This window comes from Rhinolophus hipposideros, assembly GCF_964194185.1.
Source record: "Rhinolophus hipposideros genome assembly, chromosome: 5".
Classification (NCBI taxonomy): domain Eukaryota; kingdom Metazoa; phylum Chordata; class Mammalia; order Chiroptera; family Rhinolophidae; genus Rhinolophus; species Rhinolophus hipposideros.
Genome location: NC_138051.1, coordinates 102,229,629 through 102,250,705, shown reverse-complemented (window position 1 = coordinate 102,250,705; position 21,077 = coordinate 102,229,629). Strand labels below are relative to the sequence as shown.

The following is a 21,077-nucleotide window of genomic DNA, read 5'->3' as shown; positions in this document are numbered from 1 at the left end:
CAGGGAGACGTAAAGCAGGGAAGGCTCCCTGCCTGCACTGTAATTCCCATGGGCTCCTGGATGGTCACTTTCAAAGGATACAAAATGAGGTCACCCCAAGGTAACGCTCAGCTGGTTCAAAACAACAAATAAAACCAAATCAACTCCAACGAGCACATGATTGTAATAGTCGGTGACGACCCCGGTGACATCTGGCACTGACCCTCACCCTGGCAGCAGGTTGCAGCAGAGGTAGCTCTCAGCCCTTGCCCCCCCGGGTCCCCCAGAAAACCGCTCACCGAGAAGGGGCCTTGGGGGCGGGGGGACTCACAAAGTCTTGCTGAATGTCCGTGAAATCTTTCCCGTACTTCTCTAGGGCCTCCTCGAACAGGCTGGCCTCCGAGGCTGACCACTCCTCCATCTCGTCCCGGCAGAGCACAGGCCCGCCCTGTGGCACCAGGGCTGAGATGGCCTTGGCGACGTCATACACACTCTTGTGCAGCGTGTCCATGGCGTGGAACTGCAGAAGCACACGCGGGGTCACTCAGGCCTCCCTGCACGGGCCATGCCCCAACCCGGGCCCTGTCTGGGCCGTCACAAGGACACAGGGGAGCCCCAGATGGGACTTGTCCCTCCCCCCCACTCCCACCTAGGAGGCGACAAGGCCAGTCCCAGGATCAGCTAGGGGCACGGGGAGTGACGGGCCCTGGGAGAGCTCAGAGAGGACGGCCTGCTGAGAGCAGAAATGCAGACAGGTTTGCTCCCGGGGTGACCCTGGCGGGGAGAGCCCCTCCACAGAGGACCCAGGAAGCCAGGTGGGGGTGAGCTCAGCCCTGAGGCTGCGTCCCTTATGTGGAGCCTGCAGGTGGTATGTGACCGACCTATCCCTTCCTACTGTCTTCCTCCCCTGGCTAGTGCAGTGACCCCAGGGAGACACTGCCCTGGGCTGTGAGCTGTCTGCTGGAAGGTGAAACTGTCCTTCGGGGAAAAGGAGAGTGCGAAGGAGCAGGGCAGAGAGGACAGGGCCTGAGGCCAGCGGCCTCTTAGCAACAGGCCCACCAGCACTGAATGGGGTCCCTAGGGTGGATGCCCAGGCCTTGGCCGTCCCGCCCCAGCCACTCACCAGGGTGATGTCCCTGGAGGCAGCCGCAGCACTCATGTGCAGGCTGGGCTGCCGGACGGAGCTGCTGCAGTCCAGGGCCCGAGCAAAGGTGCCAACAGACCTGGGGAGGACGCCACACGCTGATTACTGAGGCTAGCCAAACAGGAGGGGCGGCAGGACCACACCTGGACCCGAAGAGGCGCACAAGGACACAGCCGGCCGGGGCGGTCCCAGGAGTGTGGCCCCTGGGCCTGAAGTTACAAAACTGCTCCCACTGCAGGATCCCCGCAGGACGGAGGCCAAGGCCCCCACATCCTCAGCGCCCTCTGCAGGGCCAAGGAGAGACAAGCACGCCAGGCGAAGCCCCAGCCCCCCGAGCTCACCGGGCCACCACCAGAAACTGGTCAATCTGCTTGTCTATGAGCGGGTTGTGCGCCTCCCACACCTTGGTCTCCAGTTTGGACTGGTCGCGGCCATCCTCTTCACCTGCAAGGAAGAAACGCGGCACCGTGAGACCAACAGAGTCTGCAAAGAGACCCCGCAGCTGCCGGCCAGGCCTGTCGGAGCCAAGGGTCTCCCTGCTTCAAGAGCTCCATGGGGGACGATGGGCCGCTGTCAGGAGCCACACACCCTCCTGCCGGTGCTGGGGGTGCAGGGGAGGGCCGAGTGAGCCCAGAAGTGGGTGTGGCACGTGTGCACACACATACACAAGCACAGGTGTGTACACACATACAGACACAGGTGCATGCGCACAAACACACACTGTGGGGCACACGCACACCATGGGTTTTCACATCTGGAAAAAGCGCACAGTGGGGCTGGAGCGACCACCTGGTCTTGGGTGGAGTAGCTGGAAGACAGGTGACACTAAGAGGAGGGTGGCACCCCGAGGAGGGCACCCCAGCCCCCGAGACAGGCTTGTCTTGGTTTAATGAGGCTTCTCATTTTTAGGCCCTGCAGCCTCCAGCAGCCCCATCACCACCAGGACGCAGGATGGTCCAGACACGGCACCTGCCACCCAAGGGCCTCTCATGGTGCCAAAAAGGGCCCCACCTCAGTCCATCTTTCTTTCCAGGAAGAAACCCCCACACAGACAGCAGAGCAGGGGCTCAGTGGGCGGTGACTGTTTGGGGATTCTGTCCTGGGAGCTGCCAAAGGCTTCAGAACCAGCAGGCTAGCCTGCCTGTGATGAAGTGACCTCAACTCGCGAAGAGCACAGGTGCAGGGCTCTGCCAGGGCCCACCCACAAGCCGCTCAGCACCCTGATTGGGCAGCGATGAGCCTCCAGACTGAGGCCGGGGACCCTCACAGTGTCAGCACACCCTGGGGAGCCTGGGGAGGGTCGGGGCTCGAGTGCAAAGTCGCCAAGGAAACGTGACCCCATCACAGGGAATGTGAGGCCCCAGGGCCTGGTAGGAAAGCTCTGTGCATGACACACCCGGGCAAAGGTCGAAGGGCGCACACTGCTCGCAGTGCCTGGAGGTCGGTGTCTGAGCCAGCTGTGGGGTTTTCCCAGTGTCATGGGTGGGCTCCTTCCTAGTGGGGACTCTACCCTGAGACCCCTCCCCTGGGGCCAGGTGGGCACCAAGGACGCTGGCGGCCGGCCTGCGTCCCCACCTGTCACCTGTCCCCCACACCCAGCTGACTTGCCCTTGGCTCTCACGGACCATCACTTCAAAATCCCAAATGCATCAAAGGCAGGTGGTGACTTCATTCACTGCAAGGGTCATGGGCTCCAGGAGGCGTGGGGATACTTGACGTGGAGTGCTGGTCCATCCCCACGCTGCTCCAGCGGCCCAGGTTTCATCAGGGCTGCTCCTCCCGGCCGCAGCCTGCAGTGCCGAGGCCCCACCTCCTGGGACCCACAGGCCCAGGGTCTGAGTGGCTGCTCAGAGGGGCTGAGGCACATTCTCCACCCAGCACCCAAGTGACTGCTCAGAAAGTTAGGCCCTAACATTCGGGCCACGGCATCCTCCTCTGGTCCTCACGTGGGTTCTCCTGTTTCCGGCTGGATGTGGCCGTCCCTAGGCAGGCTGGGAAGGCGGGACTGGCACCCGCCAGAGGCTGGGCATCGTGGGGGTGGTGCCACGTCCAGACTCCCCAGGGACCCCTGGGGTGCCCAGTGCCTGGGGTTGCCCATTCACGGGAGGGCTGTACACAGGACACAGACAGACGCATGTGACAGACAGACGGAAGGACTGTGCTGTCACCACACAGCCTCCTCCTTACATCTGACCAGATGGGCAGGACCCCAGAAAATCAGACAACAAAGCCAACGAGGGGAAGCATGCACATGGTGCAAGTAAGTGACAGGCGTGTGTAAACTGACGTGCACAAGGCAGGACCCGACAAAGGTGACATGTCACACCGTAGAAGGAGACCAGTGGGCCGCAGAGGGAGGGGAAGGAAAGCAGGGAGCGCCAACCGAGGGAACAAGAGCCACGGCCACACCCCCTCCACAAGGGTCAGCAGCGCAAGCCGTCCCTGAGATTGCCCCAGGCAGATGGAGGACAGGAAAGTCAGGACCCCGGCCCGCTGGAGCCTGGGGCCCAAGAGGACAGCCCTGTGTCCGCACGTGCTGCGGGGCCTGCCCACCCAGCAGAGGTGAGCGCACACACCAGGGGACACAGACCAAGGCCAGGGCCAGCTGCACAGAAGCTCCGAGAGCAGGGGTGCGGAAGTCACTGCAGGCTGCCCCCTGAGAGGTTCAGCGACAGCCCTCCTTCCCAGCTTGCAGCTACCCCAGTTCTACCAGAAAACGACGACACAGCCAGGGATGACGGGGGTCAAGGTGACAGTAAGCAAGCGGTGGTGGCAGGGTCTTTAGGAACAGGGCAACAAAGAGGGCAGGTCCCCACTGCGGGCGGCTGCCTTCACAAGCACCAGGCCATTAAGGGCCCCCGCCAGCCAGAGCGCCTGCCCAGTGCGTCTGGGACGGACGCAGCCCGCCCGAGTGCAGCCAGCACGTTCCAGTGACCCGACAGAGCACAGCCTGAGACGCAGCACTGTTTCATGTGCCACCAAAGGGAGGCCCACAGAGCGCTCTGGTCACAGCTGTCAGACTGTCACACGGAAAGTGGCTTCACATCCCAGAGCTGCGCGCCCGGCACCCGGCTGAGACAAGATGCGCGGCCTCTCTGGTGACTGCGGTCGTGCCTATGGGGTCAGCCCAACCACCCGCTCTGCTGGGGCTGCGCCACCCATAGCAGAAGTCGGCGAAATGGGCAGATCCATTCAAATGAGTTTTTTAGAGACAAAACGAGTTTTAAAAAAGTTACGAAAACAACTGTGAAATGTGCACGTGCGGGGTGGCGCAGGCCCCCTCCCGTGGCTCAGGCCGCCCTGCCAAGCCTACCTTCCTGTAGTAGGTCAGTCACGTCCGCCTGGTAGCGGTTCCCCACACGGATCTCCCCTTTGTCCGCCAGCAGCGTCTTCTGCTGTGGGTCGTAGACCAGCGAGTAGAAGAAGAAGTCCTGGAAAACAGCGCCGATGTCACGCGGCCACCCAACTTGAGTGGGAGAAAACAGACATGGCGGCTAGCAAGGGCACTGCGGTGACTGCGTTTCTATCAACAGCAGCAGCTTAAAACCTGAGCTTATAAAAGTTTAACAGCAGCAAGTCCTGAGACGTGTGGGAATGAACCTGACAGATTCTGGGCACGTCTGTGGGAAGATGGCAGTTTTCGTGTTGTTGCCACAGGAGACGCACACAAGTGCGAGTCACAGAATGTTCTGGACTGGGTGCCCGAGCTGCCGCTCACCCCACCGCGCCACAACTCAGCCTCTTCACCGCACCCGCCGGCCCCCGCGGTCTGGCCTGCGATTCCCAATGCGAGCCCCCAGCCCACTGTCCACCTGCCCCATCAGCCACCGCTCACTCTGCCCACTCTGCTCCCCTAAAGAGGCCCCAAGGCGGTGCCTGTGTCCCTCAGGGCTGAGGGTCTGTGCTAAGCTATCCTCTGGTGCGTGTGCGAGGACGGCCTGCCTGGCCTGAGGGATGGCGCCACACTGACCCTCGCCCAGCTGAGCAGACGGGGGAGACCCTGAGCAGACCAGGGTCTCAGGGCATGTGTTTTCCTACAGTGTAAGAATGACACGCTTCTGAAACAGATGAGAGGGGACAGGCAGAGGACACCGAGGCACCCACACCTGGAGACACACACAGGTGCCTCCACGCCACTTAAAGCCACCTCCCCGCACACACAACACGACACACGCGCTTGCCAGTTAGACCATGTTACCACTGCCTTTTGGCTCACAAACGTCTCTCTGCATCACTTCCTGTGTGGCTCTGTCATTAAAGGGTTTTTCTCAACTGCAGAGAGTACTACCCACTCTCAGTGGAAACATTCCTGGGGGTCCCACTGCCCCGCTCCCGCCCGCCCAGTGGGAGAAGGTGGTCACACACAGCCCTCCCCACATGGGACCCAAGCCACCTTCTCCAAACGTGCCAGGCACGTGATGTCTCCTGAGCCCTGCCTGCTCCTCAGGACTCACTCCAGGCACGGTCCTCCTGGCGGCCTCCCAAACCCCTGACTGTGAGTCAGGGCCTGGGCGCCAACTCCCTGGACGCTGTCTGCTGTTCCCCACCCACCGCGTCCCACTGCAGCAGCCAGGCTATCGGGGAGGAGAGGGTGGCCGATGACAAGTGGTGCCCACCACGCAGGCGATGACACACGTAGGGTGCCCCCTGCAGGCGATGACGCTGTGTGAAGCACCCCCTCAGGGGGTGACACGTGTGTGGGGCCCCCAATTTCCCCCCTCAGGGGGTGACACGTGTGTGGGGCCCCCAATTTCCCCCCTCAGGGGGTGACACGTGTGTGGGGCCCCCCCCTCAGGTGACACACTTGTGTGTGAAGCCCCATGTCCCCTCAGACGACGGCGTGTGTGGGGTGGCTGCAGGCAGAGTGGGCAGAGTGGCTCAGGGAAGTCCCTCAGAGCCAGAGAGGTCCTCACCCAAGCCCAGGGGCTCCCTCACTCGTAGTCCCTCTAAGTCACTAAATTGCCTCCGCTGCCTCTGACCCCAACTGGCCTCAGAACATGCCATCTGTGCACTGACTGTTGCTCCCCAAGGGCACGTGCGCTGTCTAGAGACACTGCTGGTGTCACAACTCAGGGTGGGGGTGGCACCCCACAATGGGTCTTGTCTAAGGGACAAAGTTGGGCCCATGGTCCCAAGCCCATGGCTGCACTGACGTTTCCGATTTCATAAACTTAAGGGATCCTTCTCGTTGCTCGGCCAACATGGTTCTGGGCCAACACAGGTGGCTGCACGGCCCCAAAGAAACGGGCGGCGGTGGCCCAGTGGTGTGCTCAGCGCTGCACAGCGCCTGGTCACAGGGCACAGCGTGAGCCGAGCCCCCTCGCCCCACCCAGGATGCCCCTCACTGCGGCCTCACCTCCCGCTCCAGGTAGGACTTGAGTGACTCGGTCTCATTGAGCAGAGTGACGCTGCACTTCCCTCTGCAAGAGAAAATGGCCGTCAGGGCAGGCAGGCTACCCTCCCGCACCCACCCAGCGGCCAGCTACCTGATGTGGGTGGCTGGCAGTGACTCCAGCTGTCGCGAGAGAAACAGCTCCCGGTGCCGCAGCTGGTGCTTGAGCTTCTCAGGCAGGTCGACCATCTCAGGGTTCTCCATCTCCTCCTCCATCTCCCCTGAAGGACATGGGTACCGTCAGCGGGACCCTCCCAGCAACCGCCTGCCCCCCAGCAGCCCTGCATGGGTGCTCTTACCTTCCTCACCGTTGTCGGCGCCCGGTCCGGTTTTGTAGCAGACTGACAGGGCTAGAGGACAGATGGGCCCAGACGCAGGTTAGTGACACAGCTGCCACTTGCTGCCTGCCAGAAGGCACGCCGTGCAGGGTAGACATAGGCAAAGACCACCGGGCATCCCAGCCCGCCCACCTTGCCGCCCGCCCCAGCGCCCGCCCGCCCAGGGCTCCAACAGCATCCGCATGACCCTTGGCCAGTCTCCCTCCAGGCACACGGCACACTGCCCGCCCCACCCCCAGGCTGGAGGCAGCCAGCGTCTCCCCAGACACAAGGATACAAGGGGGGAGGGGAGGAGGGTCCCCAAGTCCCGTTGGCATGCTTCCTGCCCTGACGTGGACCCGGGGGCCACACAGTCCGGGCTGGGACAGTGCTGCCCGAGGGAGCTGAAACTCATGGGTATCGGGGAGTGGGGGCAGGGAAGCTTCCACGATGGGGACCCCAGCACACAGCCTGGGGGTGGGGTGCCCTGAAGGCACCGTGGAGGTCTGGGGTGGTTCAGGGTAGCAGGCAGGGACAACAGGGCAGGGGCATCAGAGCTCGGTTCTGGGCAGAGTCCAGGGGAGCCACCAGACAGCTAAATCCCTGTCCTCTGCCCCAGACTCAAAGGTGGGGGTACACAGCAGGGTTCCCAGCGGCACCGCCCACCCCGGGCCTCCCCTGGACCACCCAGAGCTGGCGCCTAAGACCTGCCCGGCCACTTCCCACCCAGGCCCCTCCTCCCTCAGCCAGGAGACGCTGGGGCCTGTGGTCCTCTGCTGCCTCCCTGTGGTGGCTGCAGGGAGTCCTGGAACCCCTGGGCAGGAGCCCCCAGACACTCTCAGCGGAGACTGAGGGCAGGGGTGCCAGGGGAAGGCGGCTCTGGGTCTGCTCCAGGCTGTGTTCACACTGCCAGCTCCCTCATCTCGCTGTCCACTCCCAGGGACCCCATGAGCAACCCCGCCTGGGGAAGTCACCAGCATCGAAATGCCTGTCCTGTGACAGCAGTGCTGGTCCAAGCAGCAGAACAGGAACTGGGGCCAGAGGTGATCCCTGGCGACGGTCCTGTGGGCAGGGCCTCCTTAGATCCCACAGACGCAGCCCGACACGAGCCCACAGTGGCTCCCGGACCTGCACCCTGCCAGGGCACCGTCAGCACTGGTGAGCACGGGCGCCGAAAAGGGGACTCCCAGGGTCACGCTTATGGCCTCGGGAACGGCCGGGGCTTGGGTCAGGCTGGCCTCCGGCCCCCAGGAGCTCCCCTGCAGACCCCTGCCCCTTGCCACCGGCACTCCAAGACTGCCCTTGGGCCCTGCAGCACCTGCGCCCCCAGAAATCCAGGTGGTTAACACAGGGCAGGTGGCTCGTGGCACGGAGGAGACCCCGTCCTCCGACACTGGTGGGCCCTGACCCTGGGCTCAGAGCTGGGACCTCACCCTAGAGGTACAGGCAAGCTGCGTGCTCCCTTCACAAGCTCACATACCCCACTGACTCTGGGGGCTCCAGGGAGGGCCTGTCACGTGTGCCTGAGGTTTTCCCGGGCAAGGTCTTGTTCTCAGGAGGACGGCTCTGTGGGGGAGGGGTGGCAGGGAGCTGTGGCCACAGCCACTGTGGCCTGAGGAAGCTGTGCTTGTGCCCCCACAAGGGGCCAGGGCCAAGCGGATGGTGGCCTCGGAGACCTGAGGAAGGCTCCAGTGGTGTGGGGTGGCCCAGGGGCCTGTCCTTCGGGCTCCCCGGCCCAGAAGACACCCGAGAGGCGGACCTGACTGTGCAGTGGGCTCCCCTGGGCCTCCATCCCTGCTGCCAGAATTCCGGGCCCAGAGTGTCCGCACACCGCCCACGACACTGGGCACAGCAGCTCCCGGGGAGCACACCAGACGGTGGAACATGGCTCCTGCAGACCCGCTGCAACTCAGCACCAGCAGGAGGCTGGGGTCCTCCGGGGACGCAGACGGGAGCTGCCTGAGGGGCGGGCTTCCTGAAGCTCTTTCTACCCCCAGCGTGGGACCTAAGGCACACAGGAGCCCCTGTAGACAGGCCTCCCGAGGCCTCTGCAGGCACCTCAGGGCCACGGCCTGGGCTGGGAAACTGCCCTCTGCCAGACCCACCAGCTCCAACACGGCCCTTCTGGAAACCCCCCCCCAGCTCCCTCCCGGAGCCTCTGGCCACTGGCCATCCTCTGAGCCACAGTGTGTCACCACGTAACTAGGGGGACTGTGATTGCTGTGGGTCAGGAAGTGCGCACAGGTGAGGAGATCCTTGGTCAGCAACACCCCCGAGCCCACAGTGAGCTGGCTGCCCTGGGCCACACAGCAGCCAGTCCACTCCTGGAGACCTCACTAGTGTCCTGACGGCCTGAAGCAGGCCCCAGCCTGCTGACACCTGCCAGGCTAGCAACCACACAAACACTCCTCGGGGTCACAGAGCTCATGGACCCGAGACCCCCACTCTTGTGCTTGCCACCGGGAGGCCACAGCAGGGTGGTGGGCACAGGCTTTAGGGTCAGAAGCCAAGCAGCCACTGTGTCCCACCTCTAATGCTTCCCCCACCAAGCTCAGCTTTGTCACTTGCCACTGGACACGGAGCCACACGGGGACACCGCAAAGCACACAACAGCCAGAGAAAACTAAAGGGTATAAAACCACACTGAGCCTAGGCCCACAGCCACTCCTGCAACCTTGCATGGTGCAAGGGCCCAGCTGAGAGCTCGTCCGCCCTGTGGGGCGCAGGGGCCTGCCCTGGGGGCCAGCCCAGCTGTGCTGACTACGGGCACTGCTCAGGGCTTCATTCCACCCCGGCTGCCAGGAACAAGGTCTCCGCTGTCACTGTGCCCGCCCAGTGACAAGGAGAGCAGGTGCCACCTTACGGAACTCACGACAAAGTGACGGCAGGCCGGATGGCCACCAGCAAGAACGCCCATGGCAGCCCTTGGGTCAAGCGTCTGGGAACCAGGGACAGCTGCATGCCATGCCCACTGGGAGATGTCACCCGCATGGGCGACTCCCTGACACCTCCCACCTCCTCGGCAGGCTGTGTGGAGGTGGCCTAACAGTACACCTGGGACACGGGCAGCTGTGGGCCAGCCCGCAGTCCATGGTCACCGGGTCACAGGAAGGCTGGCTGTATGACAAATGGGTGGCGAGCGAGCCTCCAGGCAGTGCCTTAGTGTTGGGTGTGAACTGTGAACATGGGGCTTCAGTGGCTCAGCATTGTTGGGGCCACGGTGGAAACCTCTCGGCAAAGCACAGGAGCGAGAGTCAGCAGGACCAGCGACCCACAGCCCCACCCTCCCTGCAACACCCAGAAAACGGTCCAGCTGACCTGAAGTCTCAAAATCGATCGCATTAGGAAACCCCTGAGGCAGATGAGCCCCGACCCCCTGCGGAGACAAGCACACCTGGGCCAGGCACCCCGACCCTGGGCCACAGGTGCAGTAGGGGTGGGGAGGGGGGAGCAGGCGGTGCAGGTGGCCTCTGAGGCCGGCCTCCTGGGCTGGGGAGGGGCAGGGAAGGCGGGGCCGCCCAGCGGGCGAGACTCACTGGCATGCTTGTCGGCCAGGGCGATGAGGGCGCTGGAGATGTCCCGCCTGCGGTAGAAGCACACCACCTTGGCCTCCACATTCCCGTTGGCCGTCTGCAACAGCAAGGGCACGTCACCAAAGGGGCCGCCCCAGGGTTCCCGAGCTACGGGGCACAGCACCTCGGCTGGCGGACACTCACTGACCCGAACCCCCAGGCCTGCCCCCTCGGCCCCTTCCCCAGCAGGCCCCATGCCACCACCTCCATCGGGGACAGGGCTCCCCAGCCCCTCCCTGCAGCTTTGTGTGCTTGAGGCCACAACCCAGTCGACGCCTGGCCCCTGGGAAGGTCAGCTGTGACCAGAGTTCGGCCAAAGCTGCTCCGCCTCAAGCCTGACCAGCCACTGCCTTTGCGGCTCCCAGAGGTGGCTGATGGAGGACAGGTGGCCGCCGACCTGTGTCACTCGGGACCCGAGAGGCAGCCCAGCTAGGGCCTGCAATGTCCTCCCCCAGCACTAGAGCAAAATGCTGCCCTCATCATGACACCTGTGAGGGCCACTGCCGCATAGTGGGGACAGGCTCAAGGACTCGCAGAGCTCCACAAACATGGGGAGGGGGCAGCATGCATGCTCGGCAGGTGGCTGGGCCAACGACCGTGCAGAAAGAACGTGTCTTTTCCCAACAACAGGAGCTCACGAAGTTTTAATAATAAAGCAAGGGTCACATCACAGTTCTCACCCTGGAAGAACTTTGTGTTCCAGCATTTGTGACAGCAAACAAAATTACCTTTAAAGAAAGTATTTAACTTTTTGTTACTTAATTCCTTTAGGCCAGGAATCTTTCAAGAATGTCAGGAGTTTTCCACATCCATGAGTGTAAGCCACAGCGTGGCCAGCTCTGCTGCGTCACAAACACTGTCAGATGCTGTCACACCCGCCAGTGTCTTCGGCAAGCAGAGGTGTTGCAGTGTGCTTCAACCACAAACCCCAGACCAAAAGTGCCTCCTGAAAACCTGGCCAGAGACTACCTGCTGTGCTCGATGACAGGGACGTTCTTGACAACTGTGAACGCTGCGGGGGTGACAGCACGGCACACGTCACCCAGGACACAGCCTGTAGCATCGATCCGAGTGGGACCCTCTGGCCAGTGTCAGCCCCATTCTGGCAGCGTGTGCTGTCACAGACTGTACACACTGAGGGCCTCATGGTTCTGTGGTGACCCCCACATTGTGCCCTTCGTGTCCCCTCTGGCCCAGGCTGCGCCCTGGTCTGTTCTGACAGTGTGGCCTGTGTGCCAGCCGGGCAGGACCCAGGAGGCCCCCATGTCCCTCTGTGCTCAGCCCTCAGGACCCCAATCTATGTCCCCTTTCTGCTTGGGCCCCTCCCCATAAGAGTCCCAAAGAACCGCAGGCAGAAAGCTGGGACAACTACAGCAAGGGCAGTGCTAGGAGCAGGCTGAGTGGGGTCCCAGGCCCCCCATAACCAAGCCCAGACACCTTGGGTAGGGAGAAGCCCCCCTGGGTCCAGAGCCCGTGTCTGCTGCCTTTATCCTTTGGCAGGATACCTCGGAGACTCGCATGCCGTACGTTCTAACCTGAGCAGACTTCCGACAGCCTGTCTTCTGACGGCCCACGGCCCCCCCAGCACCCCGCTTCATCCCCCCACGGCCCCACGGCCTTCCACCTGCCCGTTCTCACAGCTCAGACCCCACCTTGCCTCCAAAACAGTAGTTTTCTCCAGCATATGAAGATTTTCCATGGCCACAACGTAAACACAACATGTGTCCCATCTAAGTTCTACGGAGGAAACTCAACGATTCCTTTGAAAGTTCACAAAAGCCCAGAGCCCTGTGGCGTGGGGAGGCTCTGCTGGGTGGCCAGCCAGTGCCTGAGGACAGGGCTCAGGAACGGGACCCCAAGCGAAGCAGGTGTGTGACAGCTTTTCTTAATTGAATCGTTTCCAATTGACAGAGAAGGGCAGGGAATGCGGTGGCCCTGCTCCTGGTCCCTGGACGCCAATGTGCCCTCACTCGTCAGACTCCTGTTTCCACCCAGACCCCCCAGTAACACCTGGCTGCTGCGTCTTCAGGTGGCCCTGGTCCTGACGCGCTGATGCCACGAGGACGCTCAGGAGCTCCCAGCTGTCCCCACGGTGGGCTCCCGCTTCCCTTGGGACGTGGTTTGGGGATGATGAGCACAGGGACGCCACGGTCCTCGGCCACGTCTGCCCGGTCTGCTTGCCATCTTGTTCGTCGTTCTCACTAACAATGCCCAGCACCTGGAGCGAGCCTCCTCTCGCCCGGTCCCTGCACTCTGGCCATTTCTGGGGGCTTCGACCTCATCAGCGAGCCCTGCACTCCATCCCCATTGCCACGCCAGGGCTCCTCCTCGCGCGAGCCCCGCCCTGTCGCTCCGAGGACACGCGTGGTTTGTTTGCACTGCTCTAGCATCAGCTCTTCTTGGTTTGTCTTCATCAGTTTTCTCGTTCAAGGCCTCCCCTGAGTGACTCCCACCAGGAGGTGTCCTCCCTGTCCCTGAGGGGCTGGGCTCCACAGAGGGGGCGCCCCACCGCATGCCGACACACACAAGGGGTGACCACTCGCACCCATGCAGCTAAGGACCGTCACCACTTTCCCCGCTGGCCCGGGGCTCAGCCACATTGAGCAGGGCACCAGTTCCAAAGCAGTGGCCTCACAAGGCATCCTGGCCACTGGCCTGACCCTGCCACCTCCAGACCCAACCCTCGGCCTTCTGGGAGCGGCCAGGTCACTGCAATTGGCCTGACCAGCTCAGGCGATGGCTCCTCCTCCCACTGGTGGTGGCAGGTGCTGCAGTAAGAGGCTGGCGAGCACGGTGGGTCAGGGTTCAGCTGTGGCTAAGTGTGACCCCTGGAGGGCACCGCGACCTTCCCACTCCTGCCTGGTCCCAAGACCCCAAAGCTATGCTGTCACGTGGAGGCACAGCCAGGTCCTCCCCTCAATGGCACGAATGACAATGGGGTCTTATGGGAGGGGGCCTGCTCTGGAAGGGAGGGCGGGGTCCAGGGGAGGAGTAGCTGCAGGGCCAGGGATATGTTGGGAGGAGGGAACACGTCCGCCCCCCAGCACCCCCAGCACCGCCTGGACCACCTCCAACCGGGGGCCAGCAGGAGACGGGAAGGGCGGCTCACGCCTCTGGTCAGTGGGGCCCTTGGGGGGCTGCCTACCCAGGACAGGGAGGGGCTCTGGGCCCAGGCGGAGGCCTGTCGGGAGGGAGAAGGCACAGGGCTGGCACCCATGAGCCCACTCCCCTGCCCCACGGCCTGGCAGGCTCTGGGCGCCGTTTACAGGCACAGGCACATACTCTCTGCAGATGTGGAGCGAGATGAGAGGAGGTGGCCCAAGCGAGCGGGAAGGGAGGTAGAGGGACAGTAGCGACCCTGAGGCCCCGAGAGCCCTCTGACCGATGCAGAGCGCCACTTCCATGGGTCTTGGTTGGTCCCAGGAATCATCCAACCCAGACCCTCAACACTTTTGTTCTGCTCAGGCCCCGCTGAGCATGTCCCTCAAATGAGGCCACCAAGGAGCCAGATCTAAGCAGGTGACCAAGGGACAAAGCCATCAAAAGGTCTGAGCAGAGCGGTGGTTTGCCCCCACGCCCCAGGTTCCTGCAAACACCACAGAGGCTGGGGGCCTGGGGGCTCATCAGTGACAGGGGTTCCTGGGCAGAGTCACAGGAAGGACAGCACCCTGCCACCCCCAGGCAGGGCCGGAGTCCTGCACACGCACACACACGGGCACACGCACGCACACACACAGACACACACGGGCACACACACTTACACACACACACACACACACCCCCTCTCACACGCGCTACCTTGTTCAGCTCTTCGATCCTGCGGATCAGGTATGGGTTGCTGGAAGAATTCTCGAAGTAGACATAGTCTGCAAACGGGCAGAGACAGGGTCACAGTGTCACACGTGGGACGGGGCCACCGCGCCGGCAAGGCCCCACCTCCCCGGGGACCCAGGGCAGCCCCCACCCCCTCCACTCACTCGCGCCCCCAGCTCTGGGTACAGGCAAGGAGGGGAGAGGTGGAGGCCTCCATCCCAGGGGGAGAGGACGTCCCCAGCACCCAGGCCCTGCTGGGCGAGGCAGAGACGAGGCAGGAGGGGACAGTAGCCCTCCCCACCCGTTCCCACCTCAGGGACTCTGACCGTCCTGGGGGTGGGCAAGAGGGATGGTGACAGTTACCACGGGACCCTACACCGTCCCCAGCACCCACACCTTCTCTCCAGAAACAGCAGCAGTAAACGGAGGCTGGGGCTTCCCAGGCAGGGCAGGCACGGCCACATCAAGTGCCCCGAGAGCCAGACGTTGCCGCACCGCTATGTCCCCAAATGTCCCCCCACACAAACCACCCGTGCTCTTGCTCCCCATAGGCCCCACAGGGGAGAGCTATGCCATGGCTCAGAGGAATTCCAGACAGGCTCACAGGGGAAGGCCTAGGACGCCACGAAGCCACCCAGCTGCCAGCCTGCCACCCGGCCGACGAGCAGCGCTGCGGGCTCCAGGAGCAGCTGGGCCCAGGTCCCCACCCACCTGCAGCAGGAAGGCCCCCCTGCCCCTCGCAGCACACAGGGAGGCGCAGGTCCACAGCTGAGCAGCAGGCTCGCCTGGGCTGCAATCCAGTCAAAGCCTGCATGTGGCCCTAACGCCCACAACTGGCACTCATCTACAAACTGCAGTGAGGCCAGCCAACGCCAATGGACTGGGCCAGCCCTCTCCACACGGGAGGTCCCAGCTCAGCTGCCTGGACCCTGTGAAGGCGCCTCCTGCCACTGACACGCGCCTGAGGGTACACCCGTGAGTGCACACTGTGAACACTCCCCTGGGACCTACAGGCAGCTGAGAGCAGGGCCACGGAGCTTCGCCTCAGGGGCAGGCGTCCTGAGCTGAGATTGTGGCCGTGCTGTGTGGCCTGTGAAAATGCCAGGATTCACTGAACTGTCCACACAAAAAGTTGAATTTAATCCCATGTAAATTATACCTCAATCAAGTGATTTTTATAAAAAGGTCTCAAATCAACCATCTAAGCTTTCAAGTAAGAAACTAGATAAAGAACAAATTGAAGCTGAACTAGTCACCCACATACGCCCCAAACTGGACTGAAGCCCGCACCCCCACAAGGGGGGGGACACACAGAGCAGCGCGAGTCCGTCCAGTGGCAGAGTTCTCGCACGGCCCGGGTGGCCTGTGGGTCACATGCGCACGACAGCTGCAGCCAGGGCGGGCAAGGGTGAGCACACAGAGCGAGGGGGTGTGGGGGGCCTGGGCCGTCCCACAGCGGTCACGCTCGTGACATGACGAAACCCACAGTACTTGCGCCTGAGGGGAGCGCGTCTCAGTGCAGGTGCATCGTGGCATCGTGCAGCGAGTGGGAAGAACACAGATGGGGTGGACTGCTGACGCACTCGCCACACCCACCGGACCTGGCCCGACAGACGGAACACAGACGACCAATGGCAGGAATGAGGGGACAGCACATCTGGCTGCTGAGAAACGGCTTCCTGCCAAAAAATCTCACAACTCAGACAAAACAGAGCAACTGCTTCAAAGACATGACGTACCAAGGCTCACATCAGCAGGCGCAGGTAACCCGGACTCGGTCAAGAAATTAACTCATTAAAGAAACGGAAACCTTCCCATAACCACCCCAAAAAAGAAAGCTAAGAAGGAAAAGCCCTCCAGGCTCAGAGGGTTTCACCGGCTAACGCACCATCTAAAGCAGACTTAACACCAGTTCCACCTCAACTCTCCAGGAAGCAGAGGGGAGGGAGGGGACGCGTCCCAGCCACACTGCAGCACGCAGGCCCACACTGCACCTCTCCTCTCGCGAACACAGGCTCAAAGCTTCTCAACAAAACACTAGCAAAGCGAGGTGGGAAGCGGAGAACAACAGGCCACCACAGGGGTCAGCCGGGAACACAGGCCGTTTCAACATCGAAAATCATGTTGGCATAATAAAGAACCAGATGGCTGGCTCGCAGAGGCAGGAAGACCTGACCACACGCAACATGTATTCCCGATAAAAACCCTTAAGCCAACTAGGGGTTAAAGAGAACTTCGACCTGGGCAGCTGGATGGCTCGGATGGCTCAGCTGGTTGGAGCGCAAGCTCTGGGATGGTGGGCTGTGTCCCCTGCAACTAAAGACTGAAGGGCAATGGCTGGACTTGGAGCTGAGCTGCGCCCTCCACTAGATTAAAGGACAACAACTTGGAGCTGAGGGGCGCTGAAGAAGTGCACTGCTCCCCAATTAAAATAAATAAATATTTTTAAAAATTTAAAAAAACTTCTTTAAAAAAAAGGGGGAACTTCGACCTGATAAAGTGCATCTATGAAAGACCTACAGTGAGTGTCACACTTAACAATGGAACCCTGGCCGCTGCCCCGAGGTCAGGGGCACAGGAAGGCCGCTGGCTGCACTGCTCGCTTGGCACCAACGAACAGAAAAAGCGGTGAGGGGCACACACGGGCTGGAAATGCGCTATGTGCAGGTGACGTCATTTCTACGTCGAGATTCTGAGCCTTCAATAAAGGAGTTGGAACTAATGGGTGAGGGTTCAGCAGACTTGTGCAACAAGAAAATAATATATAAAAGTACTACTTATGACAGCACCAATAAACGTTAAATACTGATGTATCGGTTTAACAAGCGATCTACAGATCTTTCACGATGTGGAGTTGTGTGTGAAAATCTGTGCTGAAAACTACACGTCAGATGTCACAGGCCAGAGCACAGGCAGAAGGCAGACAGCACCAGCCTTCCAGGACGAGAGGCTGACCCACGGGGGTACGGGGGTACGAACACAGCACGTTCCCACATACTTCTGCTGGTGAAATTAGAAATGAAACAATAATAGTTGAGCACAACTTTCTGTAATAACATTGGTCTACAGATGAGGAAAGTGGATCGCCTTGGGGGAGGACATTTGCTCCATGGGGGTTCAAGGTCAGGGTCTAAATCAAAAGCAGTCGCAGATGTCAGTGTGTGACGTACTCGTCTGTTTCCTCTCTGTCAGATACTGATATCTACCAGCGTGTGATTTTAATTAAGGAAATATGTGGCTTGGAAGGGTCTGCCAAACCCTTAGATTTTTCTCTTGACATTTTCCATGTCGCATCGGTGCACTGAAGGGTTAACGCAGCAGGCCTCAGTTGGCCACACCCTGCACAGTCCAAAAAGTGTGGCCCTTGACCTGCTCCAGCGATGGCACGTCAAAGTCCTTTAAGCGTCCTGGGCTCGTGGGCCCCACGGTGTGTGCTAACAACGTGATTTGCGGTGGGGCCAGAGGTTAGCATGAGCTCTGAGGGGCTGGAGACCGAGTGACGAAGGCCAGACACACAGTCAGCCACGACTATGTGACTAGCCTGGGACAAATACTGGACAGAGGTTGGTGAGGCACACTCCTGCGTCCCATCACACGCAGTGGTGGGAGAATTAGACACCACCCAGGACTCCATGGGGAGAGGCCAAGAGGATGCGTGCACTTGGCTTCTGTTACTGTTGTTAACAATCCATGACCACAGCAGGCTGCGGTGATTTCTACGGGTCCTGCCAGTGAACGATGGAGCCCAGGGCAGGGCAGTCGTGTGCCCAAGCACAGACCCAGCAGGCCCACCGCCCTGGGCAGCAAGTGGACACTCCCTCTGCCCTGCCTTGAGGCCAACAGGTCAGCCAGCAAAAGTGCCCATGGCAACAAGCACAGGTGGGAAAGCATCTCTTCTCATTTTATTGTACTTCTGACAGTAGGGAAGTTGCATGAAGCAACTTGTGATTCAAACGTTATTTGCCACCGAAAGGACTTTACCGCAGCCTAAGTTTTGCGTCAAGCTCTATTTTACATACAGTGGTACCTCAGTTTTCGAATGTAATCCGTTCCGGAAGACCGTTCAAGTTCTGAAACATTCAAAAACAGCCGACAGCTAGGCCTCAGGATCTTGCACTCAGTGGAAGCCGTGTGACATGTTCAACTTCTGAGGCATGTTCGAAAACCGAAGCATTTACTTCCGGGTTTATGGCGTTCTAAACCGAAATATTCATCAACGGAGATGTTCGAAAACCGAGGTACTACTGTAACATCGAGGAGAATTTGTAGAGGACCATGATGGAGCATTTAGCAAGATGGGTTCCCAAAGGTACTGGGTGGTTAACAACGGTGCCTGAAGACTAGTCCTTCTCGGTCCGAAAACTTCGATTTCCATCCAGAGTGGAAGAAATCGCAGTGAGATTTAACAGCCGCTGCTGGGTGGGGTGAGTCAATGCTCAGCTTCCGTTTCTGATAGAAGTTCCCAGAACTGGTCATAGTTAAGTCCACAGGGTCAGATAAAGTTCAAGGTCGGAAAACTAAAGTGCCTTCCACAAAATACCGTTGGCATGTCTCACAATGGGTGACAACAGGCTTTTAGTGTCTCTCACTTGAATGAGCTTCATAAATGTGTCCTCTTCTGCTCCACATTTTATCACTATCATCTGTATGTGTCTGTAACCGCCAGCCCCCCCACCACCAAGAAGCAGAGCTTTGTGTGTGAGCCTGCTCCCCACGTCTCCATCCTATGCTGGCCCTCAGTGGCCTGAGTACGGTGCCTGGCAGGTACTGGCTCAGATGCTGACCTCCTCTGTGGACACCCAAACCCAGAGGCCACGTGTCACCAACCGTGGGGACCATGGAAACGCAGTCAGCTTCACCTGAGGGTGCCATCACATCTTAGTGGATTCCACTTCAGTTTGCACTCGTCTCCAGCTGCTCTGGGGATATGCTCAGTGTGCTTGGTCCATGCACACAGCTCGACTGTCAGTAGGAGGACTGGACGCCTGCTGCCTCACGAGGGAGAAACAAGCCACCTGCCCTGTGTCCACATGTGGGTCACACCCCTCCCTTCAGCTCGGCTCATCCACACTTTTCTCTGGAGGCTGCAATCAAACTTGCTATATCACCATCAGTAAACAGCTTTCCTTGCTTGGCTGATAAATGAGTTACTCTTTCATGTGTCGTCATGTTCTTCTTTTGACTTTTTTGTTATCCATTTAAAAATGTAAAAACCTCTCTTTGCTTACGAGTCACGGTGACAGGCAATGGCCGCGGCTTGCCCACCCTGTATGAGGACACTGGATATTGGCAGCGATGCCCCTGCTCCCTCAGATGGATCCAGACGACAGCGTCACACAATCCCAAACAAAACCCACCTTTTCTTTTTCAGTAGAAACCAACAAGCCAGTCCTAAGCTTCATGTGGGAACCCAAGGCACTGGGACAGACTAAAGAGCTTCCAAAGGACAAAGTCGGAGACTGCCAGAACCCAACCGCAAACTGACTGCGAAGTCACAGCAGCCTGGCTATGTGCACATACAGGGACACACACAGGCCAGTGGGAGAGAACAAAGGGACAGAGGCAGCCACACACGTGGCACGTGCTGGACAGCAGGGACAGTCCGAGCAGAAAGCAGTCGAATTTAACCAACGGTAATGGGACAATTGGACGTTTCCATGAGAAAAACACACACACACAAAAACACAAAAACCCCCAGTCTTGACTGTTACCTCACAAAAATTAACTTCAAATGGATCATGAACTTAGTAAGTTCCTTAAGAAAACAGGATAAAAACCTCTGTAGCCTTAGGTCAGGCAGGTTTCACAGACACTAAGAGGCATACATTACAAAAAAAAGTCTGCAAAAAACCACGTCTGATGAAGGGCTGAAATCCAGAGAACAAAACAAACTCTCACAACCCAACAAGACAAATGACTGAACTTTAAAAACCAGGCAAAAGATTTGTGCAGTTGACCAAAGACCCACGAGTGGTGAATAAACACACGACAAGAGCCCCACAACACTTGTCACCAGGGAAGTGCAAAGTGAAACCTTGCCACGCTGCCCGGCACACCCACCAGACATTGTGCAAAAGCAAAAAGCCAACCAGCCCAGGTCTGGGGAGGATGCAGGGGCACTGGGACCCTCGGCAGTGCCGGGAAGAATGCAACGTGCTGGCAGCCACTTTGCAAATAACGTCAGCTTCTCATGAAGTCAAATGTGTGTGGCAATTCAGACAAACGCCCCCAATCCTGGGTACTTCTGTGCAAATGACACTGAGCACAGGTATTCCCGTCACAGCAGCTTTACTCCTATCGCCAGCAGCTGCAACCAGCCCGCTGTGACCTCCACAAGATGCATCGGGAGGCAGGTGGAGCCCCCGTGAGTGGGTCCCGACCCCGTACACATAAGGGAAGCAGGTCTGCTCTGTCGGACCCTTGACCTTGGTCTTCCAGCTGCAGACTGTGAGAGGTACACTTCCCTTGTTTATAAGCCACACAGTGCATGGCCTTGTTACAGCAGCCTGAGCGGACTAGGACAGGCCCGAATGTCCACCCACTGCTGAATAAACGACGGTCCACACAGTGGATTCTCTCCAGCAAAGGGATGGACCACAGGCACAGGAACACAGGGATGAGTGAAAGAGCCAGACTCCAAAGGATGCATTTCTATGACATTCTCTAAAAGGAGCAGGAACAGGTCAGTGGTAGTCGGGAGCTGGGGGACGAGGGGACTGTCTGTGGGCTGCCCTGAGGGTTGGCAGTGCCACACCACTATGTACACCTGTCAGCATCAGGGAATTGTGACAACTGAGAGTCACATGTGCAGAGTCCACTTCAATACACCTGACTTTAAAGGTGACACACACATAGCCAGT

The 21,077-nt window shown here is 59.9% G+C and overlaps 1 protein-coding gene across 3 annotated transcripts in view; it reads right to left on the bottom strand.

Annotated features, from left to right (window-relative positions):
- The window catches only part of MTA1 (metastasis associated 1), a 34,842-nt gene that overhangs the window by 7,930 nt on the left and 5,835 nt on the right, over nucleotides 1-21,077 (bottom strand). For 2 of the 3 annotated variants that reach the window (XR_013993306.1, XM_081047905.1), the window contains exons 3-11: nucleotides 14,203-14,270; nucleotides 10,369-10,462; nucleotides 6,815-6,865; nucleotides 6,610-6,736; nucleotides 6,480-6,543; nucleotides 4,437-4,554; nucleotides 1,465-1,567; nucleotides 1,103-1,202; nucleotides 311-499 (exon numbers count right to left, since the gene is read on the bottom strand). Coding sequence is in view for 2 of the 3 variants with exons in the window: in XM_081047905.1 (XP_080904031.1) it covers nucleotides 311-499; nucleotides 1,103-1,202; nucleotides 1,465-1,567; nucleotides 4,437-4,554; nucleotides 6,480-6,543; nucleotides 6,610-6,736; nucleotides 6,815-6,865; nucleotides 10,369-10,462; nucleotides 14,203-14,270 (914 nt within the window). In the remaining variant the exon portion in view is untranslated. Of the gene's footprint in view, nucleotides 1-310; nucleotides 500-1,102; nucleotides 1,203-1,464; nucleotides 1,568-4,436; nucleotides 4,555-6,479; nucleotides 6,544-6,609; nucleotides 6,737-6,814; nucleotides 6,866-8,312; nucleotides 9,164-10,368; nucleotides 10,463-14,202; nucleotides 14,271-21,077 lie in introns of those variants that run through there. The other variant, XM_081047906.1, reaches the window with a different exon arrangement.